The sequence below is a fragment of the Hemicordylus capensis genome, chromosome 2, assembly GCF_027244095.1.
Source record: "Hemicordylus capensis ecotype Gifberg chromosome 2, rHemCap1.1.pri, whole genome shotgun sequence".
NCBI classification, from domain to species: Eukaryota; Metazoa; Chordata; class Lepidosauria; order Squamata; family Cordylidae; genus Hemicordylus; species Hemicordylus capensis.
The window spans coordinates 227,168,137-227,181,970 of NC_069658.1; the positions used below are offsets into that span (position 1 = coordinate 227,168,137).

At 49.6% G+C, this 13,834-nt stretch overlaps 1 protein-coding gene across 10 annotated transcripts in view; it reads left to right on the forward strand.

Moving 5' to 3' along the window:
• KCP (kielin cysteine rich BMP regulator) overlaps positions 1 to 13,834 on the forward strand; it is a 109,203-nt gene that overhangs the window by 28,514 nt on the left and 66,855 nt on the right. For all 10 annotated transcript variants that reach the window (XR_008314711.1, XR_008314710.1, XM_053288764.1 and 7 more), the window contains 6 exons: positions 1,094 to 1,176; positions 2,189 to 2,282; positions 5,740 to 5,819; positions 8,182 to 8,358; positions 10,008 to 10,101; positions 12,638 to 12,720. Coding sequence is in view for 8 of the 10 variants with exons in the window: in XM_053288764.1 (XP_053144739.1) it covers positions 1,094 to 1,176; positions 2,189 to 2,282; positions 5,740 to 5,819; positions 8,182 to 8,358; positions 10,008 to 10,101; positions 12,638 to 12,720 (611 nt within the window). In the remaining 2 variants the exon portion in view is untranslated. The remainder of the gene's footprint in view (positions 1 to 1,093; positions 1,177 to 2,188; positions 2,283 to 5,739; positions 5,820 to 8,181; positions 8,359 to 10,007; positions 10,102 to 12,637; positions 12,721 to 13,834) is intronic.

Sequence of the window (13,834 nt, forward strand, 5' to 3'; positions counted from 1 at the left end):
ACATTTTTTTTGTGGCTGGGTATGCTGGAAGTTGTAGTTCAGCAACATCTGGAGGGCCGCAATTTGGGGATGCCTGGTCTAGATCATCAGTTTCCTCCAAGTCTGCTTGGAGCTGGTCAGCCACCACCCTCTCAGTCATCTTACCCAACCATAGAAGGTTGGAGACTGGCCTATAATTATCCATCACTGGCAGATCCAGAATGGGCTTCTTAAGAAGGGATTTAACCACTTCTTCCTTCAAACAGGGTGGCATCCTGCCCTCCCTTAGTGAAGTATTAATGATATCATCTAGGCCAGCTCCAACAACCTCCCTGCAAGGTGAAATCAGCCAAGTTGGACTAGGATCCAAAGAACAGTTGGTAGGCCATACTGCTCCAAAGAATTTGTCCACATCCTCAGAAGTCACAAACTGAAACTGATCCAATCTAATCTTGCAAGAGGGGTTGCTGGACACCCCCCTAACTGGACCTGCAGAAATATTGGAGTCCAGATCAGCCCAAATGGGAGAGATTTTATCTGCAAAGAACTCATTGAATGTGTCACAGTGAGACATTGTTTCCGGAAACAGAAATGGCTTGAGTTAAACCCCTAACAATCCAGAAGAGCTCTGTGCTTCCTTGCTAAGCGTATTACTGCAGCATAGGCCTTTAAATGGGCTCTGTGCTGTGTTATATCAAATTCAAGACGAGTCCTCCTCCATTTCCACAGATCTGCTGACAATCTGTGAAAAATGCATTGAAAACCTGTCCCTTTCAAACGCAACTTTAAATTGCTGAATTGCTGTCTGGAAATGCAAACAGAGAGAGAGAGAGAGAGCGAACAAGAGAGAGAGAGAGAGAGAGAGCGCACGGCGGGGGGGGGGATGTGGGACTCTTTCAGAAGACAATTTATTAGCTTCAAATTGCAAAGAAGGAAACAATGCACAGGTCCCTTTGACGTTCAAGGGCATTGCGTAATTTCATAGCACTCTCTGCTGACCAACTGCTGATAATCTGTGAAAAGGCTCTGTCTTTTTCAAGTTAGAATGAAAGTAGTATTGAGAAGACATGGGTTTGTTTTTTCTGAAGAATTTTGGATTCCCCCTTTTGCACAGGCTGCGAGTACGAAGGGCAGCGCTACCAGGACGGAGATGTATTTGTGGCCACATCCAATCCCTGTATGAATTGCTCCTGTCTGGTGAGTGCAGAAAGGGCAGAAGGCTGTGGGAGGGAGGCAAGGGATGCAGCAGCCAGTCACATAGAAGTGGGGCTTGAATTGCAGGACGTGGGGTGGAAGGTGGACTTGCATTGATAAAAGGGCAGGGGGCAGAACTGGACCCTAGGGATGTGGCTGGTGTGTCGACAGAAACAGACAGAGCCCCGGAACCAATTTCCAATAATAAAAGGGTAGACAACCTGAAACTCACCAGATGTTGTTGGACTACAACTCCCATCACCCCCTGCTGCAGATTGTGGCAGTGGGTGATGGGATTGTAGTCCAAAAACTGGAGTGCCTCAAGTTGGCTGACCCTGCAGTAATGCCTTGGAGCAGGCCTGCTCAACTTAGGCCCCACAGCTGTTTTTAGACTACAACTCCCATAATCCTCAGGCACAGTGGCCTATAGTCAGAGATTATGGGAGTTGTAGGCCAACATCTGCAGGAGGGCTGAAGTTGAGCAGGCCTGCTTGGACCATGTGAAGTAATTATTAGAACTTACTAAATGCTCTCCTAGATCAATCCACTCAGTTCAACACCCTGTTTCACACAATGGCCAACCAAATCCCTCTAGCCATCTCAGGTAGTGACTATCACCGCTGGGAGAGGGCTATTTGCCTTCATCATCTGCCTGTGGGCTTCCCAGAGGCACAGTGGGAGGAAACAGGATGCTGGACTAGATGGGCTTTGGTTTGATCCAGATGGGTCCTTCTTAGGTTCTTGTATTCTTATCCCCTGGTAGGGCGTCACATACTTTAATTCTGCTCTGTATGAGATTCTAAAGGTGAGGGTTCATCTGAGCGTGTGTAGAATGTTTTTCATTCCTCCCTGCTTGATAACTATAACTGGGCCCCACACATATGGAAACAGAGGGGAAGACTGCCAGGTTAAAGGATGGTGGGGTGGAACCTTTGAAGGTTACCACTTAGGGGCCAGCAATGAGCCCCAGGGGTGTGGAGGTTGGCCTGCCTACTTGTTCCATTCTCCTCTCCAGAGAAGCCTGGTCCGATGCCACCCCATGCAGTGCCCACCAAGCCGCTGCTCCAAGCCCATCCCACAGCCAGGCCAGTGTTGCCCCACCTGCCCAGGTGAGTCATTTGTCTTCACAAGCAGGCAGAATGCCTGAACCCAAGATCCTTAAGCCTGACCCACCAAGGGTGTAACTATAATAGGGCAAGGGGAGACAGTTGTCTGGGGGCCCACTGTCTTGGGGGGGCCCCCAGAGGCAAGTCACATGACTGACTCCCCCAGCCACGCACCCGCCCGGGTTTCCTTCAGTTGTATTCATCCTCCGAAATTGATGTGAGTGTTAAGACGTGGAGCTACCAGAACAGCATGTCTTTCTCTAGCACCATTAAATTATTTGCATCATCCACAATGTACAAAACCTTTTAAAAATAATTTAGGATGATGTTCTATTGTGGCACATAGGTGTGTGTGTGTGTGTGTGTGTGTGTGTGTGTGTGTGTGCACGCTTTTTGTTACCACTATTCAGCCTCATTTAAGATTACTTCATGAGCTGAGCTTCAGTGGGGGTGGGGGGGCATTTTAAAATCTTGTCTCTGGGCCTACTCCAACCTTGCTACGCCCCTGTGACCCACCATTTGGAAGATCCTGCAAGGAGATCTTCGAGGTGGTGATTTATTTCAACTTCTGTGCAAATTCCAACAGAGGTAATGAGATGTCCAGATTATGTTCAAGTATGTTGTGTAAGTCCTTAGCACCATCTGTTGGAGTTTTGTGAAAAACCCATGAAAAAGAGGTGACTTTTCAATACCGCCTTTATTCTAACTTGAAAAAGATATGACGTTTCCATGGATTGTCAGCAGATGGTGCTAAGAACATGTGACGTCCTTGAATAACATCTGGGCGCTTTCCAGACTAGACCCTGCAACGGGGTCACGTCATATCTCAGAAGTGCGCTTCCACACTTTTTGTGTTGTGACACCACAGTACCTATGGGGACAGCAGGATGCCGTTCACATTTCTAATGCCTTGTTTTGAATTTAATCGCTGCGATATAGAGGTAGGACATCATATATCCGGCGTAAGAAAGTTGCTGTTTTTTAGGGTTGTTCGTTTCCACAAGACTGCTCCCCATCTTGTTTATGTTTCGAATGCAACTTGCCTGAACAGAGGCATTTTGTTGCTGTTGAGCAGCTAGTCTGGAAAGCACCCTGGAAGTCTCTTTACACCTCCCCTCAGAATTTGCTCCAAAGGTTGTTTCAGTGTCAGGCATCACTCAGCCCCAGAAGCAATGAAGCAGGACTCTGTTGATGCAGGGTGTATAGCTGTTTGCCTCCTCGCAGAGAATTTTCAGATTTATGCTATGGATTAACAATTGTTTAACAACTATTCCCTTTCTCAGAGAATCCTAGGAGAGCATAAGGGGCGGTGAAGCAGAGGTCTCTTACAGAATATGATCAGTGATTTACTGAATTAAAATACCCAGGGAATTGGAGGGAAGCCAGGACATTTGCTACAGTGACATGTACATGTGTAAGATAATGCACATGTGTAAAGTAGAAAGGGCCTTAGAGGCTGGAGAGCATCATACTCCCCCCCCCACACACACACACCGCAAAGAGTTGATGGTGATGTGATAGAGCCGGTGGAGTCTAAACTTATCCCAGTGTAGTATCTGGTCAAACAGGTGTTGTGGGTTTTGGGAGCACTACAGAAACCTTCAAGACCTTTTTTTTACCAGAGATGAAAGTGGGACAAAAGAACCAAGTGAAGATACCATGGGCAGTAATGCCTCGATCATCACTGTTATTAAAAAAGGATTGCCTGTCTCCAGCCAGATTGGGGACACCCCAATCACCATGCGGATTGGGGACATGCGTGTCTTAATTCATGTGCTGGCACTGACTGGAATATAGGGATGTACATGTCAGGTGGTACAAAAATATGATAGGTGGGTGGGTGGACAGATAGAAAACAGCCTGGTTCTCATGATGGCAAACTGAGTAGGACAAGCACTCTAAAGGTAAAGTTGTGCCGTCGAGTCGGTGTCGACTCCTGGTGACCACAGAGCCCTGTGGTTGTCTTTGGTAGAATACAGGAGAGGTTTGCCATTGCCTCCTCCCATGCAGTATGAGATGGTGCCTTTCAGCACCTTCCTATATTGTTGCTGCCCAATATAGGTGTTTCCCATAGTTTGGGAAACATACCAGCAGGGGTTCAAACTGGAAATCTCTTGCTCGCTAGGCGACTCATTTCCCCACTGCGCCATTAGGTGGCTCACAAGCATCCTTTATCTTTATGTGGTGCCCTCCAGTAGGTATCGATTCCTGGTGACCACAGAGCCATGTGGTTTTCCACCCAGCTGGAAATGAACATGAGGGAGGCGGGCGCAGGCTCTGACGGCACTGTCTTGCCCAGCACATGATTGAGGATGGAGTAATGCCATCAACGCCTGCGCCCACCTCCCACACGATCACTTCTCCCTCCTCCTAGCTAGGTTTTTGCTGACAAAAATCGGGAGCACGCACAGCTCCAGCAGCTGTTTACTATCATAAGAACCAGCCTTCTGTCTAGCCCACACGTCTGACCCACAAGGGAATGGTCATCCTCTAGGTATCTAGAGAGAGCCAGCGTGGTGTAGTGGTTAGAGTGCTGGACTAGGACCGGGGAGACCCGAGTTCAAATCCCCATTCAGCCATGAGACTTGCTGGGTGACTCTGGGCCAGTCACTTCTCTCTCAGCCTAACCTACTTCACAGGCTTGTTGTGAGGAGAAACCTAAGTATGTAGTACACCGCTCTGGGCTCCTTGGAGGAAGAGCGGGATATAAAATATAATAACAACAACAACAAGTACAAAGATCTACAAATTGAAATTGAAACGCTGTGGCAGAAGAAGACCAAAATAATCCCAGTGGTCATTGGCGCCCTAGGTGTAGTTCCAAACGACCTTGAAGAACACCTCAACACCATAGGGGCCACAGAAATCACCACCAGCCAATTACAAAAAGCAATTTTACTGGGAACAGCCTATATTCTGCGATGATATCTATAACAACAGCAACAACACTGACAATAAAATTCAGCCTTCCCAGGTCGTTGGGAAGGACTCGATGTCTGGATAAAACAAACCAGTCAATAACACCTGTCTGACTGTGTAAACAAAAATAATAATAATATCTACATGCTCTCAGAGCATTTCCACAGCTACAATGGAAAGAATAGTCTCGGGCCAAAACCCCTGTTCAGTGTTCAGCGCCTTGCGCTTGATTATCCAGGGGTTTAAGCTGGCATTGCCTCTCAGCTACTGCTCTAAGACACTTCTGTGCAAGGTACCTTGGAGGGGAGGCATTTCCCCACTCGGGGAATGTGGCATTTCCCCACTCAGGGAAATGTTTTCTATTGGTGGGGAGGCATTTCCCCACTGCAGCTGGTAAGTACAGGGCTAGAGGGAAGAAAGCATCTTTTGGACCACAGTTTGCCAAGAGGTCCTGCCCCCAAATGGTGCCCCGAAGTAGGCAATTCAGTCCCCCAGATGGTCAAGCTGGCCTGGCACTCTCTCAGATCCTGTCTCTCCTCAGCTTGTGAGCTGGATGGACATCCCCTGGAGCCTGGACAGAAACGCACCTCCACTGATGGCTGTCGCCACTGCTCCTGCTCTGTGAGTTACGAGGGGGGTAGGGGGCAGTATTATTCCTCACTGCAGGGGCTCCCAAGCCTGGGTGCCTTGATGTTGTTGGACTACAACTCCCATCACCCCCAACCACAGTGGCCGAAAGGGATGATGGGTGTTGTAGTCCAACATCTCAGGATCAAAGAATGGGAACCACTGGGTTAGGGGAGGTCTCTATTGGGTTAGCAGGAAGTCTCTCCCTCCCTCCCCTCTTCTCTCCCTCCCTCCCCTCTTCTCTCCTTCCCTCCCTTTCTCTTTCTCTCCCCCCGATAAAGGCGATCTAGTTCTTCTCCAGAACACACTGCTCCCCAGAAGCACAACCGATTGCCAATTCTAACATGCATGTTGCAGTGCAAGGTGCTGCACAGAAAGCCGTACTGCCTCTTTTCCTCTGGCAACCTCCTGCTGCCGATCTCAGGGACTCCCAGCCCCAGCTGAGCGGGCAAGAACTCTGAAAAGAGGTGGCGCTCCCTGCAAGATCTCTGAAAAGAGGACTCTGCAGAGCTTGCAAGGCTCAGATGGGTCCTGGGGAGCTGCCCCGATGGGGCTGCCCCATAATCTGCCACTGGAGGCAACTGCTTCACCTCACCTTATGAAAGGAGAGCCGGCCTTGTGGTCGCAAGCATGAATGGTCCACTTTGCTAAGCAGGGTCTGTGCCGGTTTGCATTCGCATGGGAGACGACAAGGCTGTTCGATCGAGCTAAGGTAGCCAAGACTAGGCTTGCCTGCCCGTGAGAACCACTGGGACTCATGTGGATCTCGGCGACACCTTGGTAGCAAACCCACTTAGGAAGCCCACCTAGAAACATAGGAAGCTGCCATATGCTGAGTCAGACCATTGGTCTATCTAGCTCAGAACTGTCTACACAGACTGGCAGCGGCTCCTCTAATCTCTCTCAGCCCTATCTTGGAGATGCTGCCAGGGAGGGAACTTGAAACCTTCTGATCTTCCCAGAGCGGCTCCATCCCCTGAGGGGAATATCTTGTAGTGCTCACATGTGGTCTCCCATTTAAATGCAACCAGGGCGGACTCTGCTTAGCTAAGGGGACAAGGCATGCTTGCTGCCACAAGACCAGCTCTCCTCTCCACTCCACCTCCTGTGGAAGTGATTGTGTGTCGTTGCCGGTTGCTTGCAGCCAGCGCTGCAACACTGATGGGCACCCTCCTGTTGCTGAGGGGAGCCCCACCAGGCACCCACACTCGCACGGTGCATTGTGGGATTTCCAGGGGCTGGAACAACATGTCCCGGCCCCCCACGCTCCGTGTGGCAGCGGCAGACCGTCTGGGCGTGCGATCCGTGCACGCAGATGATCCTCAGAGATCATGTGTGGGGGGAGGTGGGCTTTTGCTGCCTACCCTGCCACCTGCCTATCCGGTCATGAGAATGACCTCTACATGGGAGCCCTGTAAGATATTCCCCTCAGGGGATGGGACCGCTCTGGGGGGAGCAGAAGGTTCCAGGTTTCCTCCTTGGCAGCATCTCCAAGAGAGGGCTGAGAGAGAACCTTGGAGAAGCCGTTGCCAGTCTGTGTAGACCTGTGATTCTCGACGTGGAGTCCTCAGATGTTTATGTGAGTTGAAGTCCAATAATATCTGGGGACCCAGCGTTGAGAATCCCTGGTGTAGACAATACTGAGCTAGACGGACCAGTGGTCTGACTCGGTAGAAGGCAGTGTCCTATGACCTGAATGGTTTGCATTGTCCAACTTGGGAAAGAGAGCTGGTCTTGTGGTAGCATCGTTTCCTTTGCTAAGCAGGATCTGCCCTGGTTTGCATGAAGCACTGTAAGATATCCCCCTCAGGGAATGGGGCCACTCTGGGGAGAGCGCTTGCAGCCTTGGAGTAAGAAGGTTCCCAGTTCCCTCCCTAGCAGCATCTCCAAGATAGGGCTGAGAGAGATTCCTGCCTGCAACCTTGGAGAAGCCGCTGCCAGTCTGTGTAGACAATACTGAACTAGGTGTACCAAGGGTCTGATTCGGTAGAAGGCAGCCTCCTAAAGGACTACCTCTGCCAAATCCTACCAGATCATCCCTATCAGTGTGTGTGTTGATAGACTCAAAGAAGTCTAGGGGACTTCTGGGGACTTCTTCAGCATTCTGGGGAAGCTGAATGGTGGCTTAGGAGGCTCTCATAGCTGTGTGATATCCAAGTAGCTTCACCTGGAGGTCAGGATTTGTACCCAGGACCTTCTACATGCAGAAAACAGGCTCTGCTGGAGTCAATTGCATCGGGCCTCAGAAACATGACAACATTCACCTCGTTTAAGTGGGTTTGATTTGTCCATCATGTCCATCTCTCAGGAGAGGGGTAGAAGCCCTTCCATTCTGTGATTCAGTCTTTTTCTTTAGGAGGGAGAGCTGGTGTGCGTCCTATTCCAGCCATGCCCCAAGTCTTGTACCCATGGACTGCCCCCAGCTGTTGGCTCCTGCTGTCCTGATTGCACCCGCTGCCTTTTCCATGGGCAGCTTGTCCCTAGTGGCATCGAAATTGCAGTCAATGACCTTTGCGAACGCTGCACTTGTAAGGTGAGTGGCTTGCATGCTGGGAAGAATGAATGGCTGGATTTAGCTCATGTCCAGGATCTGCCTGATTACCCAGAAGAGAAATAATATTGCTCAGCTCAGATTGTCTACTAACTGGGAAGTGATGAATCTTCCCCTGCAGCATACAGCTTGCCTCAGTTGCTTGAGCCATCTAGAGCAATTTGCTCTGCAGACATTTTTTGGGGGAAGGTGTTTTTAATGAGGGAATGATTCTCTCATTTGGGTGCTGGGCTCCCAGTCCTTCTTTACTGCAGCTCAAAAAACTAGACATAATGCAAATGTTAGAGAGCTCAGGAGAGGAGACTTCTACATCTGCCCCAGCGACAGCAGAAGTGCACACGTAGCACTGCTAATTAATATTGTCTGGAGACAAAGTTCCAAATAAAGTAATTTATTTGGAAAATCCATCAGGGAGTTAAATAAGGCTTAATATGTCTCTTTGCTAGCTACATACAGGAAGTGAGGAAGGGAGAAGGCAGCTCTCCAGGTGAGAGAATGAAACCTGAGACTATCAGTCTAACAAAAGGGGAATCAGAGTAGAGAAAACATAATCAGAGGGGGAATGCCCTTACTGGCTGTCTCTGTAGTATCTTCCTCTAGGTAAGTTTGTTAGGTATACTCACAACCAGACATTCTCTGTTAGCCTGACCTTGAGCCTGAAGGAGCAGGAGATGAAGTAGGTTTAAAAGCCTTCTTTATTCAGCTTGTACAAATCACTCCATTCCTAGGATAGACAAGACTACAACAAGCTTTGGGCAGAGCTTGCATTTAAAACAAGAAAGCTAAACCACACCCAACCAAACACACCCCTAATCTTAATGAGACAGGACATATATACACTACAGCTACATATACAAATATATACTACCTCTTTGAGGGGAAGAGATCTGGTCTTGTGGTAGCAAGCATGACTTGCCCCCGTAGCTAAGCAGGGTCAGCCCTGATTGCAAATGAAAGGGAGACTAGAAGTGTGAGCACTGCAAGATATTCCCCTCAGGGGATGGAGCCACTCTGGGAAGAGCAGAAGGTTCCAAGTTTCCTCTCTGGCTTCTTCAAGATAGGGCTGAGAGAGATTCCTGCCTGCAACCTTGGAGAAGCCGCTGCCAGTCTGTGTAGACAATACTGAGCTAGATAGACCAATGTGTCTGACTCAGTATATGGCAGCTTCCGATGTTCCTAAGGTTGACATGAGGAGAGCTGGTCTTGTGGTAGCAAGCATGACTTGTCCCCTTAGCTAAGCAGGGTCCACTCTGGTTGCATATGAAAGGGTGACTAGAAGTGTGAGCACTGTAAGAGATTCCCCTCAGGGGATGGAGCCGCTCTGGGAAGAGCAGAAGGTTCCCAGTTCCCTCCCTGGTGGCATCTCCAAGATAGGGCTGAGAGAGATTCCTGCCTGCAACCTTGGAGAAGCCGCTGCCAGTCTGTGAAGACAATACGGAGCTAGATAGACCAATGGTCTGACTCAGTATATGGCAGCTTCCTATGTACAGTCTCTACCTTTAATGCCCTTAGTGGTCAATACGGTTGCTGGTGATAAGAGCTGATGCCATCAAGAGCTGCATCTCCAACAGCAAATGGTGTATATCTGCTCCAATTGGCCACTTACCTAACTCATGTTTCCTCCTGTCTAGGATGGGAACATTCTCTGCTCCAAGGTCAGTTGCCCCAAGTTGGACTGTACCACAACAGAGGAAATCCCTGGACAATGTTGCCACCGCTGCCAAGGTGAGAGAAAGGGGCCACCCGCTGATGGAAAACCTTCTTGCCCAGTCTGTCAAAAGAGGCCTCCTCCCCATCTTGCTCTCTGCCCTTTTCGGTGGCAATAGCAGACAGCCACCTAAGCCTGCCCAAACCTTCTTTTGTTGTTGTTTTATATATTGTTTAACTTTTGTTAACTGCTCTCCTGTCAAAGTTCTCAGCGCAGCACACAACAAGCCATGCAATTAAAAATGCAAATAAAGCAGCTCAAATGTAAACAAAGGAGCTGATAACATCCCAGCATCATATCATGATTCTGTTAATCACTGGAAGCCCTCCTCTGAGTTCTTCTGAAGTTACCCAGATGGCAAGTCTATCAATCAGTGATTTATTCCACTGTCAGCACAAATTCCAATGGAAGATTTTGTGGAACATCTACACGACGTTTTGAACACAATGAGGCAGTTCTCACGAGCCGAGCAGCCAAGTCTAGGTTTGGTGGCTCATGAGGACCGCCAGGATCTGCCCAGATCCCAGCAGTGCTGTGGTGCTAAACCCAGTGCCGGTTAGGGTTAGAGCTAACCCGGTTAGGGTTAACCCGGTTAGGGTTAGAGCCCCTGGTGGCGCAGTGGTAAAACTGCTGCCCTGTAACCAGAAGGTTACAAGTTCGATCCTGATCCTGTTCGATCCTGACCAGGGATCCTGTTCGACCCTGATCCTGTTCGACCCTGATCCTTTTCGATCCTGATCCTGTTCGATCCTGACCAGGGGCTCAAGGTTGACTCAGCCTTCCATCCTTCCGAGGTCGGTAAAATGAGTACCCAGAATGTTGGGGGCAATATGCTAAATCATTGTAAACCGCTTAGAGAGCTCCGGCTATAGAGCGGTATATAAATGTAAGTGCTATTGCTATTGCTATTGCTATTGCTAGGGTTAGCCGGCACTAAACCCAGTGCCTAAGCCCGGCTCTTAGCTGAGGTTAAGGGCACAAATGCACCCTTAACCAGGCTCCCAGGATCAGGAGCTTGCAGCTCGTGCTGACTCTAGGATGCCTAGAGTGTCTGTCCCCTGGGGGAAGCCTGCAATATACTGAGGTCAGTGCACGTGCGCTGTGTGATTTGCAGAGGCCGAGATGACAAGTCCTGGCCTCAGTTTACCCATGCTGCCGGGAGCAGCGTGAATAGTCTCAGCAGTGCTAGCCGTGTGGGTGTGCGGCTTGCGCACTGCTGGGGCTCGGAGCAGTCGTCTGGGGGAAGGTAGGTCGAACACTGCCTTTCTGCTCGCCCACACGGCTGTCTGAATAGTCTCAGGTGACTGACTAGGAGAGGGATCTTGGGATTGCTGTGGATAGCTCCCTGAAAGTATCGGCTCAGTATGTGGCAGCTGTGAAAAAGGCAAATTCCATCCTAGGGATCATTAGGAAGGGGATTGAATAAAACTGCTAATATCATAATGCCATTATACACATCTGTGGTGCGGCCACATTTGGAGTACTGTGTACAGTTCTGGTCACCACATCTCAAAATGGTCATTACAGACCTGGAAACGGTGCAGAAGAGGGCAATCAAGATGATCAGGGGCCTGGAGCACCTTCCTTATAAGTCGAGGCTACAATATATGGGGCTTTATAGTTTAGAAAAAAGGCAGCTAAGGGGAAATAGGATAGATGTCTATACAATTATGCATGGAGTGGAGAGAGAGAGAAGCTTTCCCCTCTCTCACAACACTAGAACCAGGGGTCATCCCATGAAACTGATTGCTAGGAAATTTAGGACGGATAAAAGGAGGTACTTTTTCATAATTAACCTGTAGAATTACATACTTACATAATTAACCTATGGAATTCTTTCTCTGCCACAGGATGTGGTGATGGCCGCCAGCTTGGATGGCTTTAAAAGGGGCTTAAACAAATTCATGCAGGAGACTAGGGATGTGCATGGAACTGGCGACTGCCAGTTCAAAGCGGGGGGGGGGTAGCTTTAAGGACTGGGGAAAGTGCTCTTCTCCCCACAATACTGCATTCCCCCTGCCGGCTCTGTGTGCAAAATTGGTCCCATGGGTCGGCAGCGTACCTCCTTGACGCCCCAGTGCGTCGCAGACCAGAAGTGGCCCGAAGTGCCCATTACACGTCCACACACGTCTTTTGAACCAGTTCGAAGGTCTGTAAAAGGGCCTCTGAACTGGTCCCATGCACATCCCTACAGGAGAGGTCTATCACTGGCTACTGGTCTGAGGGCTATAGGCCACTTCCAGGCTCAGAGGCAAGAGGCCTCCAATTACCAGTTGCAGGGGAGCAACAGCAAGAGAAGGGACATGCCTACCTCTCTTGCCTGTGGGCTTCTCAGAGGCATCCAGTGGGGGAAACAGGATGCTGGACTAGATAGATCTTGGGCCTGATCCAGCAAGGCTGTTCTTATGAGGCTGCCCCTGAAATGTTGTCCTGGATTTGCACCCCTTTGCTTGTGCCGGCACTCCTGGTCCCTCCTTTCCAGCTCAGTCTTGGCTTGCAATTCACCTCCCACCACATCACATTAACAAATCCCCCTTTTTTCCTGCACGACAGGCTGTATGGACGGAACCACCCGGCGTGAACACAGTGAGGAGTGGGTGCCCCCCACAGACCCTTGCTTGAAGTGCAAATGCTTGGTAAGGTCAGAAGGGGGTGCTGGTGGACTCCTTTTACCCCCACCCTATTTACCCATAAGTCACCCTTCTCTCACACACACCTCAGGTTTCTTCCAGGGCTTAATGCGATCCTGGGTTAGCAGGCCTTACTCCAAGGGTCAACCCTAACTAACACGTAACTTAAGGTAACACAAGGGAAGGCAGTGCCCTTGAGCATGTGCAGAGTGCCTTTCCCACACCATGGAGGGGTGCAAGACTGGAGGCCATGATTTAATCTTGTTTTGGAAATTAAGCTTGGGTTTGTGGTCTGAGGAAGGCCTTCTAAAGAAGCCTGCATTAGATCCCTCAGAGTTGAGCAATTATAGGCCTGTTTCCAACCTCCCATGGCTGGGCAAGGTAATTGAGAGGGTGGTGGCCTCTCAGCTCCAGGCGGTCTTGGAGGAAACTGATTATCTAGACCCATTTCAAACTGGTTTTCGGGTGGGCTACGGGGTGGAGACTGCCTTGGTCGGCCTGATGGATGATCTCCAATTGGGAATTGACAGAGGAAGTGTGACTGTCGGTCCTTTTGGATCTCTCGGTGGCTTTCGATACTGTCAACCATAGTATCCTTCTGGAACGTCTGAGGGTGTTGGGGGTGGGAGGCACTGTTTTACAGTGGTTCCGCTCCTACCTCTCGGATAGATTCCAGATGGTGTTGATTGGAGATTGTTGCTCTTCAAAATCTGAGCTTAAGTATGGTGTCCCTCAAGGCTCCATACTCTCTCCAATGCTTTTTAACATCTACATGAAACTTCTGGGAGAGATCATCAGGGGATTTGGAGCTGGGTGTTACCAGTATGCTGATGACATCCAGATCTACTTCTGGCATATCCTCCCTAAATGCCTGCCTGGAAGCAGTAATGGGCTGGATGAGGGAGAATAAACTGAAGCCAGATAAGACGGAGGTATTTATTGTGCGGGGTCAGAACTCTAGAGACGATTTTGATCTGCCTGTTCTAGATGGGGTCACACTTCCCCAAAAGGAACAGGTTCGCAGTCTGGGAGTACTTCTGGATCAACGTCTCTCCCTGGTTTCTCAGGTTGAGGCACTGGCCAGGGGTGCTTTCTATCAGCTCCAGCTGATACGCCAGCT